The sequence below is a fragment of the Theileria annulata genome, chromosome 2 (genome assembly GCF_000003225.4).
Source record: "Theileria annulata chromosome 2, complete sequence, *** SEQUENCING IN PROGRESS ***".
NCBI classification, from domain to species: Eukaryota; Apicomplexa; class Aconoidasida; order Piroplasmida; family Theileriidae; genus Theileria; species Theileria annulata.
Genome location: NC_011099.1, coordinates 1,270,195 through 1,296,157, shown reverse-complemented (window position 1 = coordinate 1,296,157; position 25,963 = coordinate 1,270,195). Strand labels below are relative to the sequence as shown.

The 25,963-nt window shown below is 31.9% G+C and overlaps 15 protein-coding genes across 15 annotated transcripts, besides 15 other annotated features; 8 read left to right on the top strand and 7 right to left on the bottom strand.

Moving 5' to 3' along the window:
- Window positions 1-74: 74 nt before the first annotated feature.
- Window positions 75-3,613, top strand: TA12620 (trna methyl transferase, putative; the record flags this gene model as incomplete). Its single annotated transcript, XM_947287.1, has 8 exons — window positions 75-967; window positions 997-1,115; window positions 1,145-1,274; window positions 1,303-1,624; window positions 1,656-2,162; window positions 2,239-2,352; window positions 2,425-2,464; window positions 2,526-3,613. The coding sequence occupies 8 exons, from the start codon at window positions 75-77 to the stop codon at window positions 3,611-3,613; spliced, it is 3,213 nt and encodes a 1,070-aa protein (XP_952380.1).
- Window positions 87-155: a sequence feature (1 probable transmembrane helix predicted for TA12620 by TMHMM2.0 at aa 5-27).
- Window positions 3,614-3,674: 61 nt separating the features above from the next.
- On the bottom strand, window positions 3,675-4,244 carry TA12625 (uncharacterized protein; the record flags this gene model as incomplete). The annotated part of the gene is made up of 1 exon (XM_947286.1): window positions 3,675-4,244. The coding sequence occupies one exon, from the start codon at window positions 4,242-4,244 to the stop codon at window positions 3,675-3,677; it is 570 nt and encodes a 189-aa protein (XP_952379.1).
- Window positions 3,945-4,013: a sequence feature (2 probable transmembrane helices predicted for TA12625 by TMHMM2.0 at aa 28-50 and 78-100).
- Window positions 4,095-4,163: a sequence feature (2 probable transmembrane helices predicted for TA12625 by TMHMM2.0 at aa 28-50 and 78-100).
- A 176-nt stretch (window positions 4,245-4,420) lies between the features above and the next one.
- Window positions 4,421-4,471: a sequence feature (Signal anchor predicted for TA12630 by SignalP 2.0 HMM (Signal peptide probability 0.014, signal anchor probability 0.973) with cleavage site probability 0.005 between residues 17 and 18).
- TA12630 (molecular chaperone, putative) lies at window positions 4,421-5,661 on the top strand (the record flags this gene model as incomplete). Its single annotated transcript, XM_947285.1, has 7 exons — window positions 4,421-4,484; window positions 4,516-4,548; window positions 4,581-4,735; window positions 4,767-4,893; window positions 4,924-5,165; window positions 5,197-5,550; window positions 5,581-5,661. The coding sequence occupies 7 exons, from the start codon at window positions 4,421-4,423 to the stop codon at window positions 5,659-5,661; spliced, it is 1,056 nt and encodes a 351-aa protein (XP_952378.1).
- Window positions 4,539-4,548: a sequence feature (5 probable transmembrane helices predicted for TA12630 by TMHMM2.0 at aa 30-47, 137-159, 163-185, 197-219 and 333-350).
- Window positions 4,581-4,624: a sequence feature (5 probable transmembrane helices predicted for TA12630 by TMHMM2.0 at aa 30-47, 137-159, 163-185, 197-219 and 333-350).
- Window positions 4,953-5,021: a sequence feature (5 probable transmembrane helices predicted for TA12630 by TMHMM2.0 at aa 30-47, 137-159, 163-185, 197-219 and 333-350).
- Window positions 5,031-5,099: a sequence feature (5 probable transmembrane helices predicted for TA12630 by TMHMM2.0 at aa 30-47, 137-159, 163-185, 197-219 and 333-350).
- Window positions 5,133-5,165: a sequence feature (5 probable transmembrane helices predicted for TA12630 by TMHMM2.0 at aa 30-47, 137-159, 163-185, 197-219 and 333-350).
- Window positions 5,197-5,232: a sequence feature (5 probable transmembrane helices predicted for TA12630 by TMHMM2.0 at aa 30-47, 137-159, 163-185, 197-219 and 333-350).
- Window positions 5,602-5,655: a sequence feature (5 probable transmembrane helices predicted for TA12630 by TMHMM2.0 at aa 30-47, 137-159, 163-185, 197-219 and 333-350).
- A 12-nt stretch (window positions 5,662-5,673) lies between the features above and the next one.
- Window positions 5,674-6,125, bottom strand: TA12640 (adhesion regulation modulator (ARM) protein, putative; the record flags this gene model as incomplete). The annotated part of the gene is made up of 3 exons (XM_947284.1): window positions 5,674-5,883; window positions 5,917-5,973; window positions 6,018-6,125. 3 exons carry the CDS (start codon window positions 6,123-6,125, stop codon window positions 5,674-5,676), a joined length of 375 nt encoding a protein of 124 aa, XP_952377.1.
- A 166-nt stretch (window positions 6,126-6,291) lies between these two features.
- On the bottom strand, window positions 6,292-8,190 carry TA12645 (ubiquitin carboxy-terminal hydrolase, putative; the record flags this gene model as incomplete). The annotated part of the gene is made up of 1 exon (XM_947283.1): window positions 6,292-8,190. The coding sequence occupies one exon, from the start codon at window positions 8,188-8,190 to the stop codon at window positions 6,292-6,294; it is 1,899 nt and encodes a 632-aa protein (XP_952376.1).
- A 136-nt stretch (window positions 8,191-8,326) lies between these two features.
- Window positions 8,327-8,734, top strand: TA12650 (uncharacterized protein; the record flags this gene model as incomplete). The annotated part of the gene is made up of 2 exons (XM_947282.1): window positions 8,327-8,551; window positions 8,591-8,734. 2 exons carry the CDS (start codon window positions 8,327-8,329, stop codon window positions 8,732-8,734), a joined length of 369 nt encoding a protein of 122 aa, XP_952375.1.
- Window positions 8,735-8,803: 69 nt separating this feature from the next.
- TA12655 (uncharacterized protein) lies at window positions 8,804-9,515 on the bottom strand (the record flags this gene model as incomplete). The annotated part of the gene is made up of 5 exons (XM_947281.1): window positions 8,804-8,889; window positions 8,924-9,019; window positions 9,067-9,130; window positions 9,214-9,366; window positions 9,408-9,515. The coding sequence occupies 5 exons, from the start codon at window positions 9,513-9,515 to the stop codon at window positions 8,804-8,806; spliced, it is 507 nt and encodes a 168-aa protein (XP_952374.1).
- Window positions 9,516-9,598: 83 nt separating this feature from the next.
- TA12660 (uncharacterized protein) lies at window positions 9,599-10,816 on the bottom strand (the record flags this gene model as incomplete). The annotated part of the gene is made up of 3 exons (XM_947280.1): window positions 9,599-10,465; window positions 10,496-10,647; window positions 10,687-10,816. The coding sequence occupies 3 exons, from the start codon at window positions 10,814-10,816 to the stop codon at window positions 9,599-9,601; spliced, it is 1,149 nt and encodes a 382-aa protein (XP_952373.1).
- A 106-nt stretch (window positions 10,817-10,922) lies between these two features.
- TA12665 (ribosomal protein S9/S16, putative) lies at window positions 10,923-12,896 on the bottom strand (the record flags this gene model as incomplete). The annotated part of the gene is made up of 3 exons (XM_947279.1): window positions 10,923-12,643; window positions 12,676-12,719; window positions 12,763-12,896. 3 exons carry the CDS (start codon window positions 12,894-12,896, stop codon window positions 10,923-10,925), a joined length of 1,899 nt encoding a protein of 632 aa, XP_952372.1.
- Window positions 12,795-12,863: a sequence feature (1 probable transmembrane helix predicted for TA12665 by TMHMM2.0 at aa 12-34).
- Window positions 12,813-12,896: a sequence feature (Signal peptide predicted for TA12665 by SignalP 2.0 HMM (Signal peptide probability 0.749, signal anchor probability 0.182) with cleavage site probability 0.582 between residues 28 and 29).
- Window positions 12,897-13,532: 636 nt separating this feature from the next.
- Window positions 13,533-14,402, top strand: TA12670 (uncharacterized protein; the record flags this gene model as incomplete). Its single annotated transcript, XM_947278.1, has 2 exons — window positions 13,533-14,147; window positions 14,187-14,402. The coding sequence occupies 2 exons, from the start codon at window positions 13,533-13,535 to the stop codon at window positions 14,400-14,402; spliced, it is 831 nt and encodes a 276-aa protein (XP_952371.1).
- A 359-nt stretch (window positions 14,403-14,761) lies between these two features.
- Window positions 14,762-16,122, top strand: TA12675 (uncharacterized protein; the record flags this gene model as incomplete). Its single annotated transcript, XM_947277.1, has 3 exons — window positions 14,762-15,554; window positions 15,593-15,994; window positions 16,025-16,122. 3 exons carry the CDS (start codon window positions 14,762-14,764, stop codon window positions 16,120-16,122), a joined length of 1,293 nt encoding a protein of 430 aa, XP_952370.1.
- Window positions 16,123-17,098: 976 nt separating this feature from the next.
- Window positions 17,099-18,086, top strand: TA12680 (serine/threonine protein phosphatase 1, PP1-gamma catalytic subunit, putative; the record flags this gene model as incomplete). Its single annotated transcript, XM_947276.1, has 3 exons — window positions 17,099-17,504; window positions 17,536-17,999; window positions 18,051-18,086. The coding sequence occupies 3 exons, from the start codon at window positions 17,099-17,101 to the stop codon at window positions 18,084-18,086; spliced, it is 906 nt and encodes a 301-aa protein (XP_952369.1).
- A 133-nt stretch (window positions 18,087-18,219) lies between these two features.
- TA12685 (ABC1-related protein, putative) lies at window positions 18,220-22,106 on the bottom strand (the record flags this gene model as incomplete). Its single annotated transcript, XM_947275.1, has 3 exons — window positions 18,220-18,324; window positions 18,357-18,529; window positions 18,587-22,106. The coding sequence occupies 3 exons, from the start codon at window positions 22,104-22,106 to the stop codon at window positions 18,220-18,222; spliced, it is 3,798 nt and encodes a 1,265-aa protein (XP_952368.1).
- A 284-nt stretch (window positions 22,107-22,390) lies between these two features.
- On the top strand, window positions 22,391-23,808 carry TA12700 (mRNA capping enzyme, putative; the record flags this gene model as incomplete). Its single annotated transcript, XM_947274.1, has 6 exons — window positions 22,391-22,539; window positions 22,571-22,775; window positions 22,809-23,242; window positions 23,266-23,299; window positions 23,332-23,405; window positions 23,439-23,808. The coding sequence occupies 6 exons, from the start codon at window positions 22,391-22,393 to the stop codon at window positions 23,806-23,808; spliced, it is 1,266 nt and encodes a 421-aa protein (XP_952367.1).
- A 474-nt stretch (window positions 23,809-24,282) lies between these two features.
- Window positions 24,283-24,357: a sequence feature (Signal peptide predicted for TA12705 by SignalP 2.0 HMM (Signal peptide probability 0.990, signal anchor probability 0.006) with cleavage site probability 0.950 between residues 25 and 26).
- TA12705 (uncharacterized protein) lies at window positions 24,283-25,633 on the top strand (the record flags this gene model as incomplete). Its single annotated transcript, XM_947273.1, has 4 exons — window positions 24,283-24,672; window positions 24,701-24,886; window positions 24,923-25,222; window positions 25,274-25,633. 4 exons carry the CDS (start codon window positions 24,283-24,285, stop codon window positions 25,631-25,633), a joined length of 1,236 nt encoding a protein of 411 aa, XP_952366.1.
- Window positions 24,301-24,369: a sequence feature (1 probable transmembrane helix predicted for TA12705 by TMHMM2.0 at aa 7-29).
- Window positions 25,634-25,963: the final 330 nt, after the last annotated feature.

The window sequence follows — 25,963 nt, the reverse complement described above, 5'->3', positions numbered from 1 at the left end:
ACTAATTTTTAATTTGATATCGTCACTCTAACAATTTATTCAATATTCCAGTACCAACACATTCATTAATTATTATGTTCAAAAATGTTGTTTTATTGTATAATTATTTATTTTTTATATTTTTAAATCATTTTAATATAATTTTTGTAATTCATTGTAATTTCGCCTATTCCATCTCATACAACAACAAATTCATAAATAATATCGAGATTCTAAACAAAAGAAACAATATTTCAAAGAATAATAACTTGTTATATCCATACCTATTCATTTATAATAGAATTTACAACAAATGTTGTAAAAATGAGCCATTTCGAGCCAATTCTGATACTAAACACACCTTAACATCAACTTTACAACACAATTATAATGATTTAAATGAAAAAATTAAACATAGAATAGAATCTGAGTCTTCATGTTTGCTAGAGGATAATTTAAATAAGAGTGATTTTGTACAAGAATTGGCAAGACTAGGAAGGTCAATTTACTCTAATATACCTACACCCACACTCTTTAAATCAGTACCTAATGGAATAAACCTTTTAAAGTCATTCAACTCAAACGATTTTAATTCCTTAGGATGCAATGGAAGAGATTACTTTCTAGTGAAGTCACCAGTTCCAGTAGATTATAAACTACTCGATGACTGCTCTTCATCAATATACATATCAATACACCTAGATAAGGATAAGAAAATATATTTAGATGGGATTTCTGATAGTTTTGTATTTAAAGGGATTATATCGTTACTAATATCGTTGATTGGCTGGAAAAATTCTACGGAAGTGGAAGTTGATAACGTGAAGAAACATAAATTCTTTAAAAAAGTCATTGATCATGGAATAATTAGTGAAAATTCACTTAACTCGATTTTAAATCACATTAAAAATGAGTTGAAAAAACAAGATAATCCAACAAAAGGGCCCAAAAGGACATCGATGTTCCAGTCACCAAGATCTAAAAAGAGGTAATCAAATAAATATTTATTTGATTTAGAGTTGCGGTACTTGTGAGTGGAGGAGTTGATTCATCTTTGGCGTTATGGATTATGAAGAGTCGAGGATTCGATGTACAAGCATTTCACTTAAAAGTGAATGATCTTTCGAATGGACCAGGTTATAAATTTCAAAATTAAATTGTTTAGGACTGTGCTCATCAAATGATATCTCATACGCAATGGAAGTGTGCAATATCCTGCGAGTAACTCTTCACGTTCTACCCTTCTCACAAGTTTACGATAAACACATACTATCTGATGTACTCGATGATTACAGGTATTAATTCTATGGTTATATGTATTAGGAAAGGAGAAGTTCCGAATCCAGACATTTTGTGCAATAGTAGAATTAAGTTTGGGGAGTTTTTGAAAATGGCAACTGATTGGGGGTTTGATTACGTTGCCACAGGACATTACGCAACTCTGTGCGACGACTTTTTTACAAAAGAACAAATTAAATCACCCAGCTATTTGGATGGATGCACATCAATCAATGGGTACTACCGAATTAAAAGGCTGTGCTTATCCACTGACACCGTAAAAGACCAGACTTACTTCCTGAGTAGACTTAATCAGAATCAAATGTCTAGGTTAATATTTCCAATTGGTAACATTTTAAAGACCCAGGTAAGCAGTTTTACTAGCAATTAATTTTTAGGTGCGAGATTTTGCTAAAACAGTCGGTCTTCCAACATATAATAAGAAGGATTCCTTCGGATTATGCTTCTTAGAGGACTTGGATTTATCGGAATATTTAACAAAGACACTGGGTGAGAGTCGAGGTCCCATAGTTGAATATGAAACTAATAAAGTCATTGGTGAGCATAACGGTTTGTACAACTTTACAATTGGACAAAAGAAGACTATAAACAATTATCTAAACCCTAAACATGTCGGAAATACACCAAAATATGTCGTTAAGAAGGATATTTACAAAAACACACTCTACGTGAGTGCAAGTTACAATGAGGATTTTTTCACTAATCCTAGAGGAATTAGGTCAAGTTTTAAAGTTAGAGACTTTTTTTGGAATACTCCAGACTATAAAGATTTGATAAATAAAGTTCAATCTGAAGTTTCAGATAATTTTAAATTTAAAGTTAAGTTAAGGCACACACCAAATTACAACTACTGCAACATTAATTTTAAAGGCGATGAAGCCACTGTATTTTTAAAACAGCCAGATTCTGGAATATCTACTGGCCAATATTGTGTATTTTACGTTGATAACTACTGCATAGGATCTGCAAAAATGGTTACCAACAACATATGAGTTAGCAGCAGCAACAATAGCTTCCGTGGACAATTCTAAATGCAGCATTAAAATGATCCAATTGATTTTAACTTTTTGCACTGTAAATATATTTTTTAATTTTATATTACATTTTATTTTATTTACAAATTTATAAAAATTTAATAAACATTAGATTGAAGATGTTGGATTCATACATACCGCCGACTCCAAGGGTTACTCGAAAAAAGAAAATAATTTTATTTATTGCAATAATCTTTGTTATTATAACGGTAGCCACAACTATCGCATTGTTTTTCATATTTGGAAGCAATAAAGATGAAAAAGATGGAACGTCAATTGAACTTGAGGATATTGTTCATGAACCAGCGCCTTCAGAACATGGCTCAAAAAAATCACCTTCTGAACTGCACATTTATGAAATTGGCAAACCCATTGATTATTTAGATTGGAAACAACATAAAAGAACAAATTCATCACAATCAGGCCGTAATGGCACACATGGTAAGACTCATACAGAAAAGCGTAGGAATTCTGATCCAACTAAGAGATCAAAAGTACACAAACCACAAAGAATTACATCAGAATTAGAACAAAAAACAAAACCGAATAGTCCTCAACAAACCACTACTAAACAACAAACTAATACTAAAGAACAAAATACTAATAAACAACAAAGTAGTGTTGAACAAAAGACTAAAGCTGATCAGTCGGGACCTATTACAAGACCTTTTATATCTCCTTCAGTATTAAAACCTTCAGAAAAAGCAGAAAGAGTATTTTCCAGTAATGAAAAACCAGCTGTTCAACAGAGATTATTTAAGCCAAGAGAGAACAAATATCAAAAAAGGACAGAGAGATATGACACTGATATGGACTTTGAAAAGATTTTCAACCCAGTCCACGAAAATGCAAAGGATGATGAACCTGGAAGTTATATGCCATTTGAATCGATATATGATTTATCGTTAGATAAATGCAGGTTAAATAAGGCGTTTCCTCCCAAGGGGAAACCTGCTGGCCATAAATTTGAATGTATTGATCTGGATGTCATAAGAGTATCCAAAGATTTCAAAAACATTTCACTAGTTAATGCTAATGTAATCCATCCCAAATCAAATACTCATAAGATTTGCAAGATATCTTTTGACAACAAGGTTTTGGTTGATAAAGTTGATGACAGCATGGAGTTCACTGCGGTGGTTCTTGAGCACGTCAGGTCAATAAGTATTCTCTCTGTAATTTCAACAAATCCAAATATGGAAAGATCTGCAATACAGTTTGTTATAACGGGAAAGGACAAAATAAATGTAATGAATGATTACGTTTCTGTAATGTCGACAATATTAAAATCAGAACTATAGGAATATAAAACACCTTACTAATGTGTATATACATTTATTATATTTATTAATAAAATTTATATTATAGGCTAGAAAATATTAGATAACCAGGACCTATAGGGAATGATGAGGAATAAAAATACCTTAGTTTGTTTATATCCTTTTTTAAATCGAGGCCCATACCTCTCAAGTTTGATTCTGGAACTAATTCCTTCAATCCGTTTGATAAATTTTCAAGTCTTATTCCTGCGTTGTTGGCATATTCTGACATAATAGTGTTAATGTTTTTCAAAATTTGTTTATCATCCTTAGCATCGTCTGAGTTTCCTGAAAGTTTAAGCCTGTTTTTGTTATACAATACATATGCTAGGGACACAATTGGTACGATTGAGCCTCCAATACAAAAGTATTTGAATGCGATGAGTCTGTTAGCCAGTGATTCCGGTCTTCTTATTTGGTTGACTGGATTAGAATATCTAATGTTCAACAATTTATTTATTCTTCTGAAAATATTATAGCCCCAAACTACATTTCCCACTGCTAATGCCGATAACGTATATGGATTTAATATTTTATGGATAGGCTTCCTTTTGTTAATAGAATCTTCAGGATTAGAAGTAACATCAACAACAGACTCAGAGTTATTATCCATTTTACTCAATTAAAATTAAATTTATCTAAATTTTGTTTAAAATGTATTATAATATAAAATTAACTATTTGTTATTCTTATAAAAGTGATATAATCGGGTGTAATGTATTCCATCTTGATTTAGTTTATTTTAATTATTAATTTTAATTATATTAAAATTAAAGCACATAAAATTACATGGAAAGGTATATATCACTCATATTCGTGCTATCGCCATTAATACGCTTTCTGTGTAACCCAGGTATTAATTAACCTTCTTAATCCACATTTAGTTCGAAAATGGAATCAAAAAAGACCATATACCGGTAATCTTATCAACCTATATCATGTTTATTAGGACATTTTTTGACATACTTTCTCATATTTCTTACTATATTATTTAAAATATCAAAAAAGGAAAAGAATTGTTTTGAATTGTTAAATGTGTCACCGTTCTCATCGTTCGATGTCATCAGAAAGTCATTCAAGACGGTCGCATTTAACCTACACCCCGTATGCTTTACAATTTTTTAATTCTGAGTAGGATCGCAACAACTCAAAAACATCCAACGAAGAATACTCAAACTTGGTCGAAAAGTATAAATATATTTCATCACCTGATAATCGCTACAAATATACCAGATTTTACGATCTGGTTAGAAAGGATGATAGTATGTTTAAAATTTCCTAATAATTCTCAGGAACATTCCACGAAATCACTATATTGGACCTCATTTCCTTATCGGTCCTGAAGAGTTGTGTTTCCATTACAACTACTTTTTTCATGTTGTTTTCAAACGGAGAGGAGATATTATGGCATCCATTGCTCGTATATGCAATTTTTATGATGTTTTTTGATTTATATCTCCGACTATCGAACGAGCCATTTTTCACAACTAAACTTCCTTTCATTAGGTACTATGTAACATTTGAGATAATAATGGTATTTTTTTGAATTTAAACCCAGTTTATAGATTTTCAACGAATTCAAGGCATTTTTCATTCACTACTCGACTTTATTTCCCGATGAAACCAGTATTTCAACTTCAATTGGATCGAGCTTGCTCTCCAACAACTTAAAGGTCATCGATAAACTTGACTTTATTTTGAATAATTTTAATTTCCCGTCATTTTCAAAGGATTTTAAGCTGGAATATGCTACAAGGAACGTGTTTGGTGAGATTTCAGAAAAAGTGGAAGAGACTAGGGTATTTTTAACTTTGTTCACTTTGGTTCAGAATAAGATAATGAGGATTTATAAAGAGAAGTGGGACTATTCTTGGTCTAAGGAATCGAAAAGGAACTACGAAAAATTATCTAAAATGGGAGTTTGTTTTGTATTTCATATATATTAATAGGAAAAATTTACGATGGAGAAGGGCTCCATTTTTTCTTTTATTTTTATATGCGCGATAACGATTTTGAATTTATTAAAGTAGTTACGTTTCACTTTATGTACCCAGTGTTCCTGTTAAATGAGTCCACGAAGGTCTAAAAGCCGTTATTAGAATCCAAATTACCTTTATTGTAGTCACATTCGTCTCCTGCATCCAGTAAAACGACCTGTGGTTGTTTGTTGTGAATTTCAGTGCGTAAACCTCTCCAGTTGTACATTCTGGCACCTTTTCAAGATATGCGTCATCGAATATATACAATGCGTCCTATAATTTTATTAAAATGATTATAAATCCCACCTCAACATTAGAATCATCCCTTGTAACCCATTGTACTGACAGTAAATCATCATCTCCCTATAAATTTATTATTTAACTGAGAATTAAGATTATTTATATACTTTAAAAAGTCTTAAAGATCCTTTTCTGAGATCCGGTGATAACAGTTTATCGTTAAGAATACACTTTCCGGCTCTTATTTGACAAATCACACCTTTATCACCTGTCATTTGTTTTAAAAAAATAATAAAAAATTAATATAAAGTTTTACAAATACAATAATTAAATCTAAAGCATTGATAAGTATGAAATATAAAAGTGTGGTAACATAACATTAAATTGAAGGTGTGTGGATATAATTTGGATTCTTCAGGTTTTCCTGGTCTCCTTTAGTTTTTATGGTGAAATCACTGTGTTGTCGAATAGATTCTTCTGTTCAACTGCCACATTAATGCCAGAGCGATGGTTAACTAACTCGACATTTGCTGGATTTGGTCGATTTCTGTTCTTTGACTTGTGAATTTTCCCTCTGTCGTACTCTAAATCTTCTTCTGTGGGTTTCGGTAAATCGGGGTCGATTTGTTCGTAGAGTTTATTATATGTTTCTACGTCCTCAGCATCGGACCAAAGCTCAATTTCTGCAGATACATCTTCATCTCCAATTGCATCAATGAATGATGTGTGTTTTAAACTACATTTAACTTCACTCTTTAAATCTGTATCAGTATCCTTTAACTTGGATTCTTTTTCCTTTTTATTAATCTTCTGTATCGTTTCTTTATTTTCTTGATTGTTAGTCACTATTGAATTGATTTTTCTTTTCAAATTATTCATCCTTTGGATGTTTGACAGGATCTTCATGTTTAATAAATTGTAGTTTTTAAACTTTCTGTGCTTTAGAAATCTTTTAAAAATCGTGTTCCCTCCAAAATATGAAAGTATATCAATTTCACAGCGTCTGGGTTCCCGTTCAGGTGTTGCAATTGGTTCTGATTGTGAGGATTTGGACTCCTTTAAAATATTACTATAGGAAAACAGGTTCAGTGCTGTGTCACAATCTCCAACAGATTCGTTGTTAATCGAGTAGAATAATAGATAAACGTCGTTGTTATGAGATAAAACTGTTGATTCTGAAACGCACTGTATTATTGAATCGTCAAAACGATACCAAAAACCATGTTTTCCCTTGATAAATGTTATGTAGTGTCCCATATGGAGTGACTTTCCAATGTGGCACACTATTGCATACAAATCGTAATTGAGCCATGTATATGAATCTTCCGAAGTCTTGAGTGAGATTGACAAGAGTTGTGGGAATTCAATAGCTTTCAAAGATTTTTTGTATACGCTAGAATATAGATTAAACCTTTTGAGATTTATGTTTAATATTCTTGGTGCCTTGTATATCGACAATGATTTATTTGCGTTCTGGTAACTCTTGCAGTTACTGCAAAAGTACTTATTATCGTTCGTTAACTTTTCTGGTAGTACAAATTCTGACAACAAATCTATTAGTCTATTACTTTTTGTGACTTCCACTGCTAAATCGAAGAATTCTTCAACCTTTTCCGACTTCCTTGAACAGTTATTGCAAACAATTACATTTCTAAAATAGCCTCCAAACAATCTTCCTATTACTGTGGACATAATTTGGTCATTAGAGATAAAATCCTTTGGACCAGACGTGGTTTCAGAACCATCTTCCTGTTTCTCAGACTCTTTTGAGTTTAAGTAACATGCTTTTGACAGAGAATCTAGAAAATGTTTTAAGAATATGAATGCGTCATCTTGGTGGCCTAGTTTAAATCTAGACCAGATAAACTTTTTTGCGATGGAGTAAAACGGATTATTTAACGGGTTCGGTGACGCAAATGACTTCTTTACATAATTTTCAAATAGGCACATAATACAAAATATATCCTTTTCGTAATGTAGGCATGTTTTCGAGTGGTATGACTTAAGTAAGGATGAGGCTAAAAACGGCGTATGTGTCAACACCTGAATTATTACATTCATATAACAGATGTTGATTCCTGGGTTATTTAGCCCAGCTCCCATTGTCATTGACTCATCGTCCCATTTTACTTTAGGCAGGTGGTATATTCCCCTGATCTGACTGTTTTTTAGGTTTTTTAAAACTGGAAATGTTTTAAATTTATTTTGTGAATCATCTTCGTTTGTGTTTAATTTTGAATGATTTAATAAGTCCGAATTACTGGGACTATACTTGGTAAACTTTATACTTTTATTGTGTAGCTCGATTACATATGGTAAATATGTTCTCGCATTTGACATTATAATACATTTTTTGAGAACATACAATTAAAAAATGCCAAAACAAAAAATATCATACGAAAATGTTTTATAAGTTATATTGTGTAAAATAAAATGGGAACAATTCTAGATTTTCAAATTATATTTATTTTTTGTTATGCCAAAGTATAATATATTTCCCAAGTTGTCATTTTTTTCATATATTGATAAGATTCATATTCGTTACATGCCTGGTTCTGCACATGATGACACATGTCGTAAACTAATGTTGAATTTGCTTGATCCTTCTACTTCTAAACGTTTTCCAAATCTTAAGTATACTTACGAATTGTTAAAGTATTTTAATCATTTTCAACTTATTATTCAGTTACAACGTGAGGCCTGAGATTTTCATAACCATAAGACCTAACATTTCTCTAAGGTTCTTTATTATTTTTTACAACACATTAGGTTTTATGCGGATTCTCATAACTTAGAAGACATTCATAAGGAAATTGATGTATATCAATATAATGGTAACTTCACATTTATCTCACTTCTCTTTAGAACATATAAAATATACTAGGCACAGATCCCTTGAAACAAATTATCAAGATGAAGATTAATTTTATTGCTTGTTAAAACATTTTAAAATTTAATGTGTATCTATTTCCTCTGAAATTGTTCCGATTATTACTAGAACTGGCAGATTTGAGCTATTCGAGTATAACTTTGTATCTTCTAAAATAATAATATTGTTTTTAAATATCCAAACCTTTATTTTTATTATATATTACATCTAATGTTTTAAATACTACGAGGTCATTTTCCTTCAACACATGTTTACTGCTACCATTAGTTACAACCCATCCTTCAATTTCATGGTCACTAAGTAATTTAATTTACTTTAAAACGTACTATTTAAAATTTGGAGGCATGAATTTTGGTATAACTTGAATGTCATCAAAGAATCCAATAGAAACTAAAAAGTGTATTTTTACTTATTTTCATGATTATTATTTTAAATCACATACGTTTAATAAAATTTTTGTTAAAGAAAATTACACTTGCATTGAATGTATCATTAACAGAAGGGTGAAATACCAATATTCTGAAGGTGATCTTGTAATGTGCAGATCCTTCTGTTTGCAAAATCTTGCATTCACACCTTAAAAAGTTCTCATCTATTGCCAATACCAACCCTATTCCTTGTATAACCTGCAATTTTAATTTTAGTTTAATTTTTGATATTTATTTACCTTGTTAATGTATTTGTTCGACAGTTTGCGAAACAGATTATCGTTATCATTAAAGTATTCTGATACAGTTAGATTAATTACATCTTCAACAATAAATACTTTAAACATTATATAATAAATAAATGAACATCATTTTGTTGGTTGTGGGAACTCGGAGTATGAATAAGAATTATGAAATCAAATTTAACATATTAAATTTTCAAAGCTGGCTTATACATGTATGGTCTGTTCAAAAATCTGAACTTCTTCAAATAATTTTTATATCTAGCGTTTATCCTTGGTGGAGGTGGCAAGAGTCCTCTCCTGTATATTGACTTTACGATGTGACTGATTGGGCTTTTTTTGAGATTGTCGATATTTTTAACTGAAGAACTCATCTCTTCGGGCAAATAAACCTCAGGTGGGTCTGAATAATAAGCTTTATTGGAGATTTTAGTGGGAACTTCTCCAGATAGGAGCTTAGATACAAAGTTTTTAAATCTCGAAAGCATTTCGGAAGACTTGTTAGAAGGTTTAAATGCGTTAATAGTCTTGATATGGTTCACATCGTTTTTTAATTTTTTTATATTTTTTATTACCGCCTTCCTTCTTTTATCTTCCTTAAGGAGTTTGATTTTATTCCTCTGTGTTTTAGTCTTCCTACCAGGCAACTTTTTATACATAATCTCTTCATCAATTTCTTCATCAGTTTCTGATTCATGTTCCTCGTTTAATACTTTATTAACTTCATCTAAATCAAAAACATTGTTTTTGATCAGGTTAACCAATCCCTGTTTCTTTCTAAGGTCCAATAATGATGGGTCTAAGGATGGGAAACTATTTTTGATCATATCATCTATTTCTTTAACTCCTTGAGTGGAATCATCTTCGTTGTTTATTTGAATTACATTCACGGCTTTATTTAATAATGCGTTATAATCTTCTGGATTTGGGTTGTAACTCTGACCAGGATGTGGAAGTTCAACTGCCGGTATTAACTGGTTAATGTTCTGTATTTTATTTCTCTTATCTTTAGAATCATGTATGGAATCATTCCAAACATCGATAAGGGCATCATCCTATAATAATAAATTTTAACTAAAACATACCTCTGAAGGAGTGGAATCAACTTCAATTTTATTATTTAATGAAATTCTATTCTTTAATTTTTTAAGCCTAACATATTCTGGGCTGTTTTTATTCTTATAGTGATTTGACTTATTTACTCCATTTATTTTAGTATTTCTTATGGACAATTTACCTATAATTAAATATTTATAATAAATATTTTATTAAATACCCAATGCATCGATATTGAATCTGACTGAGCTTGATTTATCTGTTTTTTTTGAATTGATGTATGATTCTAGATATTCTTCATCTATTTTAGAGCTTATACTCTTCTTATTCCTCTTAACTCTCTTTGTCATTTTAATATTTATTATTAATATTGATTTTTATAAATAATTATGATTTATATGTAATATGTAATATAAATTGGAATCATTTATAGTATATGTGGGAATAGATTATATCTCATCTTTTACTATATTTTTCTTTCTTCCTTGCTTTTCTCAAATTAGTCTTCTTCCTTTCAACTCTTCTTCTATCAATACTTACTAGATTGAATTTCCTAAGTATAGGCTTGAGCTTTGGTGATAAGATTCTATATAGATATCGAACAAGTGCGTGCCTAATTGCTACACTTTGGCCTGCAATACCTCCACCTTGAGTCATTGCAACAATGTTGAAGTTTGTATTAATTTGTAGTCTAGATAGCGGTTCGAGAATTTCTCGAAGTCTAAACTCGTTATAGTACACATATTGGTATCCATCTCGATTGTTAATGATTATGTTTCCGTTTCCGGGTTCCAGGTACACCATAGCCTTTCCCCTCTTTTTCTTACCATGTTCATACACTTTAATCCTTCTTTCAACGAAAACTTTATTATTAGGTTCCTCTTCTGAATTCAACTCAGAATCCGCTTTTGGTGGTCTCGTATGTGTCGGGAATGTATTAGTCTTCAAGTGTTTACTTTTCGATCTGTAGAATTTATAGTATTTAAGCGGACCCAAATCCTGAGTGTTATATATTTCAAGGTATGTGGACAGAAGTTGCCTATTTAAAACGGGCTCAATGTCGTGAAACGGATATATTACATCATTTTGCGGGTCATGAAGGGTTTTAATACTAGCGTACATTTCGTAATCTACTTCTCCATCAGATTCGTAATCGTCCTCCAAATACTCCGGTTTCTTGTAGTTCTCCAGTAACCTCATGTCATGCATTGGTGGTGACGGAATTTTATTCTTATTAGGGTCATTTTTAATATAATCCACCAATTTATCCATTAGACTTGGAATCAAGCTTAAAAAATGTTCTCTCACAGCCATTGTGTTACTAGTTGGTGGAGGGAAGGGCTTTTCAATTTCATTAATGTATTCATGGTTTAGATAAAAGCTCGGCTTTTCATCATTTTTATTATGGTAGCTGAAAACTTCATATTTGTACTTGTTGATATGTTTTAGGTAGTGCTGAAGATATCCGTATGAGTCAAACATAAAATAATTTCGGTTGATTTTAGATAGTGGAACGTCGTCTTGTTCCTCCTTATCTAAAATCTCATTAGATGTTTCAGTTTCAGTGTTTGACTTTGATTTAAATTCTTTAATTGATTTTAGGTCCTTTTGTTCCAAAACACTAAGCATTTGTTCTGGTTCAATGGGTTCTTCATCTTCTTCACGAGTAAAATACCTTTTTGTTGTTGATTTTGATAAGTCACCTATTTTTTGATATCCTGATTCAAGATAAGGTCCCTCCATTCTTTTTTCATAATCGAAATCTTCAAATTCTGCCGACACATCAGCACCTTTATCTTTAATCAATTTATCCATATTAAGAGAAAGGTCCCCTGCTCTTGCGAAATTGTAGTTTCTAGGGTATTTCAAAAAGTCAACAATCGTTCTACATCCTTCAGGGAGTGGTTTGTTGTATTCTGAAAGTGAGTATGATGGTCCTTTAAACTCTTTATAGCTTTCTATCATGGATTTATATATTTCTGGGTCAAAGTGGAATTTATCGAAGTTTTCAATAGATACATCCATTGACGATTCGGAGCCGGATTCTATATCTGTATATTTAACAGGGGTAGAATCTTTTAGGCCCAAATTATTATCCTCTGCGATCTGTGTACTAGGCACTTTAGACTCACCATAGTCATTATTATTAGTGTTTTCATCAATTTCTTGTGAAGAATCTAACAATAATTGTTATGAAGATTACACATACCTTCATTTTCAGAGTAAAGTGTTGTGTTTATTCGAAGTGGTAACCTATATGAATTTAAATAAGTTGAAATTGATTGTAAAATAATACCTATATATATTTTTATGCGATGTTGAGAATCTAATTGGAGATAATATGAATGTGTTAGAAGAATGAAATATTGTACAAAAACTAATAAATATTAAAAACAATGACTTATTTTTTAAAAAAACAATTTGAATCATATCTAGAATGCGATAAATTGATTATGATTTGGAATCATATTTAAAATGTGTAAAAATATATATTATAAAATGTGAGATGTTATGGTGGAAGTATATCTAGTAATAAAAGTAATATAGTATAAAAAAAGTTAAAAAATAAAATAAAAATAAATATAATTAAATATAAAAGTTATTAGAAATTAAAATATTAATAAATAAATATAATATTTAAAATCAAAAAATATGATAATATAATATATATATATTTTCAGTAATTTATTAATTGCATTAGTATATTAAAATATAAAATTAAAAAAAATCATTATTCGGTGATGATTTATTAAATTCTATTTATATGTAGGGTCGTTATCTTATAATTACGTATATTAACATTGTTTATCACTATATTTTTGTTTTCCATAATTTTACTTTTTTTATTTCAGAGGATTTGTTATAAATGTTGTTTTAAAATATTTAATCTAATAAATATTTACATTGAAGAAATTGTACTCATTTCCACCCTTTAACATCACATTAAACCATAAAACCAATCTTTACAAACTAGCCATATTTTCATAATTTTATTTTAATTTTAATTTTATTTTTTAAAACCTTGATGCAGGGTTACATTTTCCTATTACATCATTTCAAATAAATATGAATGAAAACACGCTAGTTTTGGCTAAATTACGCGGCTTTCCCAAGAAAACCTCAACAAATGCAGATTATCTTTTACATAAATCACAAAATGATAACTGCAGATCAGATTTAAAATCAGTTGACATGTACCTTGCGAACAAGAAATTCAATATAAACCATAACATTGAAAATAACTCAAATTTATTTAATGAAACACTTTCTACAACCAAGAGACCATTGCCATTACAATATGGAAACAAAACACAAAGTCCAGGAGAAGATTTTTTGATTAGAAAAAGAAGAAATTACTCCACTCAGCCGTCCAATACTGTAGTTCCAAATAATAATGATCTACTTCAAATGATAGCCAACGGAGATCAATCCATTGTAGATAAAATAAAACAAGTCTCAACAACAAACTATAAAAAAATAATGGATTTATTGAATAGATCAACGTCAATAAAGGAATTTCAAACAAATTTACAAGCTTTAGTATTGGATATGTGCATTGGATTATACACCGATAAATCACAAGACGAAACTGTCGACAATCTTAAAAAACGTGTTAATTATCTAACAAACGAAAAGGCACTCTTGTCAAATGTTATAAAATCGCAATATGAATCAATAAAGGTAAGTTAAGCTCATACTAATAATATGTAGAAAATGAAGGATGAAAATTCTAACGCTTCGAAAACTGAAGAGGAAAAGCAGGCCCTCAAGGCAGAACTAGGTAGATTAAAGAGAATACTCAATTCAATGGTATACAATAATGATAATTCGTCCAATTTTCGGCAAATAGCTGATTATGTCGATAGGTACACTGAAAATACATTAATACTTGTTGTAGGAAACCCCCAGATGTATTCTAAAATTTTTATGGCTTGATTTATTAACAACTTAATCTAGTTTAAGTATTTATATATGTTTATATTGTGGTTTCTTTCCATTTAATATACATGATTGTTGTATCTACACAATGGGGAGTTAATTTGACGAAAAACATAATATAATTAATTTATTTTACATTTTAAACCGTTTAATTATTATTATATTATTTTTTTAATAATAATGTTAATTTATATTAGCATTTTAAGAGTCCATTTATCTAACATGAGTAACAATGTATCCTTTAGTATTATATTCATGAACTTTTAATGATTTTATCGCAAATCTTCTATTTATAAATTAATCTTCTATTCTTACCTAATTGAATAAAACGAGTACGATATTTTAATATAATTAAAATGGCACCTTCTAACCATCTCATGTGGAAACTCAAGGGAAGCACAGGACAATTTAACCACTTATCGACAGTGACACTGCCATGCCAAGTTAGCGTAGTGAGAGAGAAACTTAAAGTCAACTTCGGACTCTCAGAGTCAACACATATAGACTTTGTAGTGTACCTTGAAAGTGACCCAGATGCTGTTCTGTCAGACCAATACACGCTAAAACCAAACTCGAGAGTATATACGAGAAGATGCACAGCTGAAGAAGCATCGTTACTGATTGCAGAAGCCAACTCAGTGTACGTACCAGATGATGACCTAGAAGAAGAAACATTTGGTTTTGAAGACGAAGGGGATATGGACGAACTGTTCAAAATACCAGAGTCACTACCTGAAGAAGAAAATCAGTCAGCTGACAAAAAAGATGAAGAAGAGTCCAGAATTAGAGAATTAATTCAACAACAAAAGACACATGAAAGTGGAAGACCACAAGTTCAACTTGAATACTATAAAAAGATGGCTCAAATGCCTCCACAAAACTACCAATCAAACGTTCCTAACACACAAACTAGTAATTCTAACTCTTTAGCGCCAAGTCCATACGACACTACAGACACTAGTTATTTAAGCCAGAACTACATTTGTCATATGTGTGGACAAAGAGGCCATAATATAAAGGATTGTACGGTTATGGACGGCAAGAGGCTTTCGAAGAAAATAAGACCATCAACTGGAATACCTACAGACTTTCTCACTCCAATACCCTCATCAGATGTTCCAAAATACGACGAAGTTTACATTCTAAAAGGTATTTAAATTTACAACAAAATTATATCATTAATTTAGACGGTTCTTTTGCAATTATGCGTGAAATCGAGTCGGTTTCCGGAGGAGCTTTTTTTACAAAGACAGTCGATCAAAGAATACAAACTCAGCTTGGAATAAGTGAAAAGGACGCACATTCATTATCTAAGGGATTCAAGTGTACCATATGCTTATGTTATTTCAATAATCCAGTAACTACTCTATGCTGTGGAGAAACTTTCTGCCTCGATTGCATAATAGGGAAAAAGAATCCTACTTTCAACACCAATATTGTCTGTCCAACTTGTAGAAAATCCATTAAAATGACTGATCTTCAATCGAATACTTCTCTGAAAAAGGCAGTTCAGTCTCTTATTTTAGGAAATGTGGATGTATTGAAAAACGTCAACAAGGAAAAAGAAACTAAAAAGGAGCCGGAAAAAGGTATTTGATACACTAAATTCAATTGTTTAGAAGAGAAGGTTCAAAAATTTTGTGGGATCAACATTGAAAGTTTAAAGAGGTACTTGACATACATAATTATCTACCTTCAGGCAAAAGATAATGGTTGACAAATATCTAGCAAAGTATAGCACATATCAAAATGGAACATAGAAATGTTTATAACGTTTAATATTATATCTATAAATGATATTTTGGTTGTTACATAAATATTTATTTAATAAAATTGTCAGTGTTAGTGAATTTAAGAGGTATAAATTTAAAAGTCTAAAGAAACAAAATAAAAACAATAAAATAATAAATAGTAGAGATTTGAATATTTTGGATTCAAAAGGATATAGATGAAGAAAGAACGAAAATAAAAATGATCTGTAGAATCATGTAAATCGAAAGGATAAAAAAGCAAGTTGGATCAAAGTTTATATCAAATTAGACAAAATAAAAAATATCAGAAAATATAAGTAAATTACGAAAAATAAAATTTGTGAAAATATAAAGAGAAAATTTTATTGTAACTTTAACGTAATCCATCTGATGCTAATATAGTGCAAAGCATTAATAAAAATTGATATTTTATCATAGTAATAATTAAGATACTTTTATCGAAACCATCTTGCATTTTTTATATATATGTTAATAATATAAATTAATTTTCTGTACAGTTAAATTTTCAACCATTTTTCACCTTTTAAAACTCTTTTTGTTTTTTTGTCTTAGTTTTGCTTAATAATTAATTCTATCAATTTATTTTTGAACAAAATTTATTCCAATAAAAAATATCTTACTGGATTTCAAATATCCAAATATCCTCTCTAGTTATAATCATAGTGTGCATGAGTCGACGTTTTTGATTAAATTTTCATTGCGATACCATTGTTTCAGTTTTTGAAAATGTCATCAAGCTAAAGTCATCTGATCATATAATGGGAGATTCGTTTTGGGATACAGTTATATTCAAGAAAATTATTTATTGCATCTTAGATGGTTTCATTTCGTTAAAGTCATTTTACATCTTATCTCGACAGATATAAATCGCATAAAATTTAACAAATAATTTGTCTTTATTTTTAATTGAGATAATTTCAAATGGAACTCAACTTGGATAGTATCATAGAAAGACTGCTGGAGGTCCGGGGTAACCGTCCAATCAAGTCAGTACAATTAAGCGAAGACGAAATTAAAGGACTTTGCCATAAAAGCAGAGAAATCTTCTTATCGCAATCAATATTGCTAGAATTAGAAGCACCGATCAAAATCTGCGGTGATATACACGGACAATATTACGACCTCCTCAGACTGTTCGAATACGGAGGATTTCCACCGGCGGCAAATTACCTATTTTTAGGAGATTATGTAGACCGAGGAAAACAAAGCCTCGAAACAATATGCCTACTTCTCGCTTATAAAATCAAATACCCCGAAAACTTCTTTTTATTACGTGGTAACCACGAATGTGCATCAATAAATCGAATTTACGGATTCTATGATGAATGTAAGTTAGATTTCACAATATATTACCCTAGGTAAACGCAGATATAGTATAAAACTTTGGAAAGCATTCACTGATTGCTTCAATTGTTTACCAGTCGCAGCCATTATAGATGACAAGATCTTCTGTATGCATGGCGGACTCTCTCCAGAATTGACAACAATGGACCAAATAAGGCAGATTTCAAGACCCACAGATGTTCCCGACACCGGACTTCTTTGTGATCTTTTATGGAGTGACCCTGACCCTAATACTACTGGTTGGGGTGAGAATGATCGCGGTGTTTCATTCACTTTCGGGTCAGATATTGTTGTCAATTTTCTGGCTAAACACGAACTTGATCTTATTTGTCGCGCTCATCAAGTTGTGGAAGACGGATATGAGTTTTTTTCAAAGAGAAGGCTTGTAACGCTATTTAGTGCTCCAAATTACTGTGGAGAGTTTGATAATGCTGGTGCGATGATGAGCGTTGATAAGACATTAATGTGTTCATTCCAGGTAATTTTAATTATTCCTCTAGTTATTATAATTCAACTAATATTTTTTTAGATCCTTAAACCTGTTGATCGAAAACGGTTAAAATGAATCGTTTAACACTGTTAATATATTTTAATTATGTATTATATATTAACTCCTAATTGTGTATAATTATTGAGTACATTTATGTTACAAAATTATTTCATGAGATTATGTTACAAGATTATTTTACAAAATTATGTTACAAGAGGGAAAGAACCTTATAAAGGTCATGGCCTGGAATTTTGTATCCCAGCAGCCTTAGGCCATAGTGAGCCAAAATAAACTGAAGAACCTTGATGAGAACCTAGAAAATAATTAGATTTGGTAAACACTTACATGATGCCTTGAACAGTGAGAGACGAAAATACAAATACACAAGTTTAGGACAGGGATTCCAAAAACAACGGAGCCTGAAACATCAGAGTGACCGAAGCCCTGGTAAAAGTTGTTGTTCACATCCAGAAAAGTAAACTTTTGAAAACCAAGTGAAAATGTGGGTTTAAAGAGTCCTGAATTATAAATAAGTAAATATGTAAATAATTAGGAATATTATTAGGAATTGGTACCTGATAAGGAACGGCCTATAAGAGAATTGTCGTCATAGTTGTGTTCCATGACTTCATCAAGTAACTCTGTGGATATAAGTGACCCAGATAGAATCGAGTAATAAAAAAGACAGAGAGAAAGAGAGTTACTCCTAGCATTTAGAAAAGGAACCGACTTTCGGTAAAACTTGGGGTAGTTTGAGTTAACAGGGTTAATTAGAGGACAGTTAAACCTAATAAAGTCGGGGTAGGTGAAACCTCTAGGATTCTCTGGAATCTTATCTGAAAAACAAACTTTATTGCGATTTCTGACCATCCTTCCCATCTTCCCTATGACATTTGAGGACAAGGGGTCGTTTTTGGCCAAGCTTTCCAGCTCATTGTTGATGTTTGGGTCATCGTGGGTGTTCTCAGACTTCCTTATTCCAGAGAAATTTATGTCACGATAGTTTGTGTCGTCGTAATCGTACTTGATTGACGAGAGTCTGTCGAATGTTTTCCTAAAAGACTTTTCAATTTGTTCAGAGATATCCTCAGAATCTGACTCGGTGGGTGATTCGGTCAAAATGACACTACAATAGTCAGAATCTGCTAACTCTTCCTGTTGTGGAGTCATCATTTTAGAATAGAATGGGTACAGACTGTCAATTGATGAGGTTCTCAATAGTTTTACAAGCCTATTGTCCATAGGACAGTACTTGGTTGGAACATAACACCGTTTGAATTCGTGGTCTGGAAAGTCCTTGTCATACTTGTAGCAATAGCAATAGTAAGTTGAGTCGATTTCACCCTTTTCGTCTCTTGGAATGTCAATTACAGTGGACTCGAAGGATAGATTCCTTCTGTACTCATCAATGGATATGTTAAGAGTCTTCAAATTACTATCAAGTCTATTGTCATCCAAAGAAACAAGCTTCACATTCCGGTTTCGATAGTCACTAGAACTTGAGTCGCTAGTATCACAGTAACTTGAACCAGATTTAGGCGAGTTGATATTAAGATCAACGTAATTTGAATCTTCTTTCTTCTCTCGAGTTGAATTTTGTTTATCTTCAACGTCAGAACTGTCTGAGTATCTAAACTTTGAATCCTCTTCTTCCCTAATAGGTTTAACTCGTTTATATTGTGGACTTTCGAGCACTTCCCTGCGTTTGTCTTCATCTTCTTCATCACTGGATGTTGAATCGCTTTGTTCTCGGGATTTCATTTGTTCATTGTTAAATAAATGGAATGTTGGGAGATTTTTCCAGAACACTGAAACGCTCTGTTCAAAAAGAACGTTCAGATTTTTTGTAAAGTTAATTGCAGGATTCGGTGTCTCCTCATTACTTTGTTCCTCATCTTCATTTGATTCGCTTTCAGATTCCTCCTCCTTACCTTCATCCATGTTCGGGAAGAGAAAGTTTTTGTTGTCGATTCCAACCATTGATGTCAACATGAGGACAAACTGCTCAGTGGGAACTCGAGTCACTCTTGTGATAATCTCAGATAATATGAACCCGTAGATTGCGAACATATAATCAGCGCTGGACTCATCGTGGTTTAAAAATTCCGCATTTTCTATGCAGGCTGCAATGTTTTCTCGTGAAGTGAACAGATCTATGAACGGGTACTCCATATATATGACTCCACACTTTTGATCCATAATGTCTCGAATTGTGATGTACTCCTTTTTATTCTTAAACTCTGGCCAGTAGTTGTAAACTCTATCGTCCAGGTCAATCATCCCCAATGATGACAAATGTAAAACTGCGATTGAAAGTATGCCAGAGGTGATAGAAAATAGTGGGAATAGGCATTCGTTTGAAACTGGTCTCTTTTCATACTTCCAAATATCCCCGAATGAAAGTTCGACATCTATTGATCCGTTATGTATAACAGATATTTGGAACGATACTAGGTTATCGTTGTCCTGGTACAAATGTCTCAGCAAATCTGAGAGTCTTGATTCAAGGAGGTTCTTGCTATTAGTTAGGATGAGTTCTGAAAAGATCCTAAAGTTCTTGTTTCTGTTTAGAGAATCAGTCGATAACTTTTCCAATAGATCGTAAAATGTGCAGTGTACTCCCATCTTCAGAAGTTTATATTTTATCGAGTTGAGTTTATTCTGTAGTAGTGGCAATCCTAATGATCCGTAATAATAATTTAATGGAGAGTCGTAGACAGAATACATTGCGAATGAAGCATTTTTATAGATTAGGTGTAGAAATGGAGCAAATGTAGCTACTGTTCTTGAAAGTGAATGATATTCCGACAACACCTTGAATGTCAGTGGCAGAAAGTTAGGTGCCTTATCGAAGTAGTTTGTCAAAAACTCTTTAATTAGCATATGTAACCTTGCCTGGGCCTCTTTACTTGCCTGAGCGTTGTCAATTGGTTTTTTTGCTCCAAAAGTTGTCCTGTGTGACGATAGCAGAATAGAAATGAGTGAATTGAAAAGTAGATCGTAGCGAAATGGATACATGTTAAGGAGTGTAAACCCGCTTTCAAGCAAGGCTGATGTTAGTCCCAGAAAATCAAAGGTGTAAACTGATATATAAAGCTTACATAACCCCAACCTCTCGACTTCGCCTACGTTTGTGGTAAATCCCCAGTCGAGGAATACTGGGTATGTTCTTTTGTCCTTTTGATCATATGTAAGCTGTAGGTTTCCTGGGTGAGGGTCAGAATGGAACCTTCCGCAGGACATAATCTGGAAAAACGCGAAGTCGTGTAGATCGTAGATCATTTGCATCATGTTCACATTGTACTTTTCGATAAACTCTTTATCTGTGAACTTGTATAAATCATAGAACTCCATTGTTATGACGTGCCTTGAGCAGTAATCTGAATAGAGTTTAGGCACCTTGACTGGCACTTTTGATCTATACACATCTAGATGTGAGTACTGGATATTTGCAGTCTCCACAACAAAGTCCAGCTCCTTTGCTGCATAGGATGCGTACTCTTCGAAATAGTCTCTGATGTAGTGGAATACTCCAGCTGCATTCATTAACGATGTGATCATTTTTAGGATTTCGATATCGTTCATCAAATTCTGTTCACTAGATTTGTGTTGTACCTTTACTGCTACTTGCGATCCATCTACTAACCTTCCTTTGTGGACCTGTGCTATTGATGCGCTTGCTATTGGGATTGAGTCGAAACTTGAGTAAATATCGTCCATATATCCCAGGTCCTCCTCTATTGTGTCTATTATCTCTGAAAAGTCGCTATTGGGCATGTAATCCTGTAATTGTGAAAACGCTTCTAGGTAATATCTAGGCAAAAACCCCGTTTTAGTACTCAAAAATTGGCCCAGTTTAACCCAGCATCCTTTAAGCGTTTTGATGTTATCTAGAATCGATTGTGCCATTTTTTTGTGCATATTATCCCAGTACTCTTCTCTATCTGAATTGGAAACGAATGTTCCTACGAAACAGCACATGTTCCATTCCATTGAGAGATTAGTCAGCCTAATAAAGATATCCATAGACCTCTGAACAGAGGTATATTTTTGTTCCTGTTTATCTTTATTCCTAGCAGATTTTATTGCCTCCATGATTCTGGAATTATTGGACTTTATATGAAATTAAAAGTTACAGAACGAGTAGACTTAATATTTTACATTTTTTAACACATTAAAATAAAAATATAAAAATCAATGAAAAATAATATTTAATATTCATTTTTATAAAAATTCACAAATATTTTACATTTATATAGACTATTTCCAATCTACGATTTTTATATGGTGACAAATCATCATCATATTTACTTTAATTATTCTCATAAAATGTAGTTCATCTGTTTTCTATTTAAACTGTAATTTTTTATTTTGAATTAATGTATGATGTACTTAAAAATAAATCTCCTTTACCCGGAACTCCCGTAGAATCCTTTGAAAATAGAGATCGAGTTATTAGAAAAGTTAGAGAATTATGTGGATGGAATCGCCCATCGTTTCCTGGATCACAACCTACTTCTCTTTGCAGGTTTATTCATAATATAATAATTTGTATTCAGAGAATCAATTTCACTGCTGTTGAGGAACGATTATGTAGTATGTGAAAAGTCAGATGGAGTGAGAGCTCTCCTGTTATCTGCCTCAGGATCTATATTTTTGATAGGAAGGTTGGAGGAAGTCCATGAAATTAAGATGAAATTACCTGTTCGGGGGAATTTGTCACAATCTCAACAGTTGACATTGCTGGACGGAGAAGTTGTTATGGTATTTTTAGATTTATACACAATTATTTAATAGGATAAAAACCCTGAAGACAATTCTGTTTCTTATAGATACCTTTGTTACGATGGGATTTGCATACAAAGGAAACCTTTGAATAAGATGAATCTCTTACAGAGACTATCGTTTGTTTATACTCATGTTATCGTACCTTTGAAAATGGCTGGGATATATTCTTCTGCACCTAATAAACAACTAGGTGATACTGATAACTCCGATCCATCCGATAAACTTGAAATTTACCTAAAAGACTTCTTCGACATCACTCAAATTAAACATATAAACAACATATCAGTAAAATTGCCACACATATCAGATGGGTTGATATTTACTCCAGTTAACACACCGTACACTCCAGGAACATGTAAATCGCTACTTAAGTGGAAACCACCTCATCTTAATACAGTAAGATTCAATAATTTCACGGTTGTTAGGTTGATTTCGGCGTCGACGTATTATACGATGATATTAAAAGGCCGAGATTAGTTCAGCTTTTTGTATCTGATTCAGTAAGTTTTATTGTGTTCATAATAAATATTAGGGCACAAGGGTATTCTATAACGAATTTTTGGCACCATACGGAGATGTGTACAAGAAAATAATGGAAGTAGCTTTGTAAGTAGTTTAAACCAGTTTATAATAAAACAGGACCGATCAAATAACTCAGATCATAGTAGAGTGTTCATGGATAACGGATTCTAGAATTTATACATTTATACCAAATTTGAGAAACCCTAAAGCTGACATTAAGCAAAGATCAACACAGAGTTTAACTGAGGGGAAAATCGATTATGATTTTGATAACGGAACATGGATAGAAGGAGGATGGTATGCAGATAGGATAAGAGAGGACAAAAACGTGCCAAACCACATCTCGGTGGTGAAAAGTGTTAAGTCTAGCATAGAAGACGACATAACCTTTGAAATGTTGGTTGATGAGGTTGAAATATTCAAGAAAAATGGAAAAATGCCATTGTATAAAAAGAGCTTCTTACCACAAAAGTACGAAGTTTTTTAGTTTTATAATCATGAAGAAAATAATATGTCCTTAAATGATTGATCGATATTCTAAGTCAAAAGAAATCATGTAATATAATAAATTTATTAAATATAATGTGTTAATTATAGTTTAAAGGAACATTATAATACAATTTATGTGTGTTTGCAAATAATTTGTAATTTAAAATTTTATGAATAAAAAATAATTCTTAATATAGTGCAATAATGCCAAGACATATAATCTGTTATATAAATTTATCAATATTTTATAATATAATTTCTTTTAATTTTATAGTTTCTATTAAACGGTTGGATAAGTTTGTGTTTTATACTCCTAATAGTTATTTGTAGTAACCGATGTTAACATGTGTGTTTAGAATCGCCTAATATATCAGTATATCGTTGAATTCCATTAATAATAATTAATAAATATAAAAGTTTTTAAAGAATACATAGTTTTGAACAGATTATTTTGTACATTTATAATAAAACAATGGCGTGGCCAACGAGGATTCCTGTCATTCATATATTTGTCATATTGTTTTCATCTATTAATCTAACACTAGCCAGACAATATGTCGACCCAATGCAACATGATTTGCAAGTTGTAAATTCAAAAACATTCACAACGAACGTACAATTGGCTCGCCAAACAAATGTAGTAGGAGCGTTTTTCTATTCAACAGGAGATACCAACCTCACCTCAACGATAAATGAGTTGAACTCAGTAGCAAAAGATCTCAAAGGGATGATTACAATCGTCGCAGTTAACTGTACAGACCAGTCACTTAAGAACCTATGTAAAAGTGAACTTGGAGAAGAGTATTTGACGCCAGCGTTCAAGATCTATCCAAAGTTACCTATGCCAGCATTTGATTTCAAGGTTAGTAAATTATTTATAAATGTTTTAGAAAGAATTGTTGAAAGAAGATGTGAAGAAGGAACTTTTAAAGCACCTCCCATCAAATGTGGAGAGGGTGGAGGTTGGAATGTTGGCTCATTTCATGACAAAGCACGAATTGATGCCAAAGGTGCTGTTATTTTCTGACAAGGAGCATCCTTCGTATGTCTACAAGGCACTTAGCAACGCTTTCAACGTAAGTTTTGTTGTTTTATATTTATTGTTAATTTAGAAAAAACTGTTACTGGGATTCGTTGACGCGAACAAACACCCGGATCTAAAGAAGGAATACGGTGTTAAGAGCCTGCCAACAATGTTGGTAATTAAACCAAATGGAAAGCCGCAAAAGTATAAAGGAGAGTTCAAGTACCTTCCAATGTTCGAGTGGCTAAATGTAAACGCAGAAGCGTTCCTACTTGGAGGAGGGTATTCTGATAAAGGAGATCCAGCAAAAGCAAAACCATGGAAATTTGATAAGGTACCAAAGTTGAATTTCTTCTCCCATAAAGATATCTGTTTTAATAAAACTCAGGTATTAACACTAAGCATCCTTTACAGGTGGTTGGTATTATCGATTTTTTAGGGACTGTGCATCATTTATCTTACTGATTCTGATTTGAAACCAGAAGAGAAGGAAATGCTGGTCCATTTAAGCGAAAAGTACACTGGACAAATTACGGGAAAGTGGATGTGGATGAACCTGAATGAAGAGACCGAGTTTGCACAACTGTTCGAAAATGTAAAGGTATTGCCATCAGCAGTGGTATTTAACCCGAAGAAGAGACTGAGGTACTTCTTACATGACGGAAATACGTCAGTAACAAAAAGCTCAATGGAAAGAATGTTGGAAAAAATACTAGGGGGAGATGCTAGATTCACACTAGTAAACGGAGAACTCCCCAAATTCAAGATAGACGACCTTTTAACCACAGAAGAATTGTAAATTTATTCATAAAAATTTGTAAGACCTTTAATAAATCTGCTTGTAAATTTATATAATAGATTTTAAATCATATTGAATGTGTTGAGAAAAAATAAAATCAATATAATTAATTAAATAAACAAATATATATAAATATATATAAATGTTATAAAATCGTTTAGTTTAAATAAATGTTTGGTGTATTTTAGTTAGTAGATAACTAAATTTGTGCCACATATAATAAAGATACAGAAGTACAACTGTATAAATTTTTCAATAAAAAATGTATTTAATTAATTAGATGTGTTTTAAATTTTTTAAGGTTAATGTAATTTTACGAACTGTTATTTA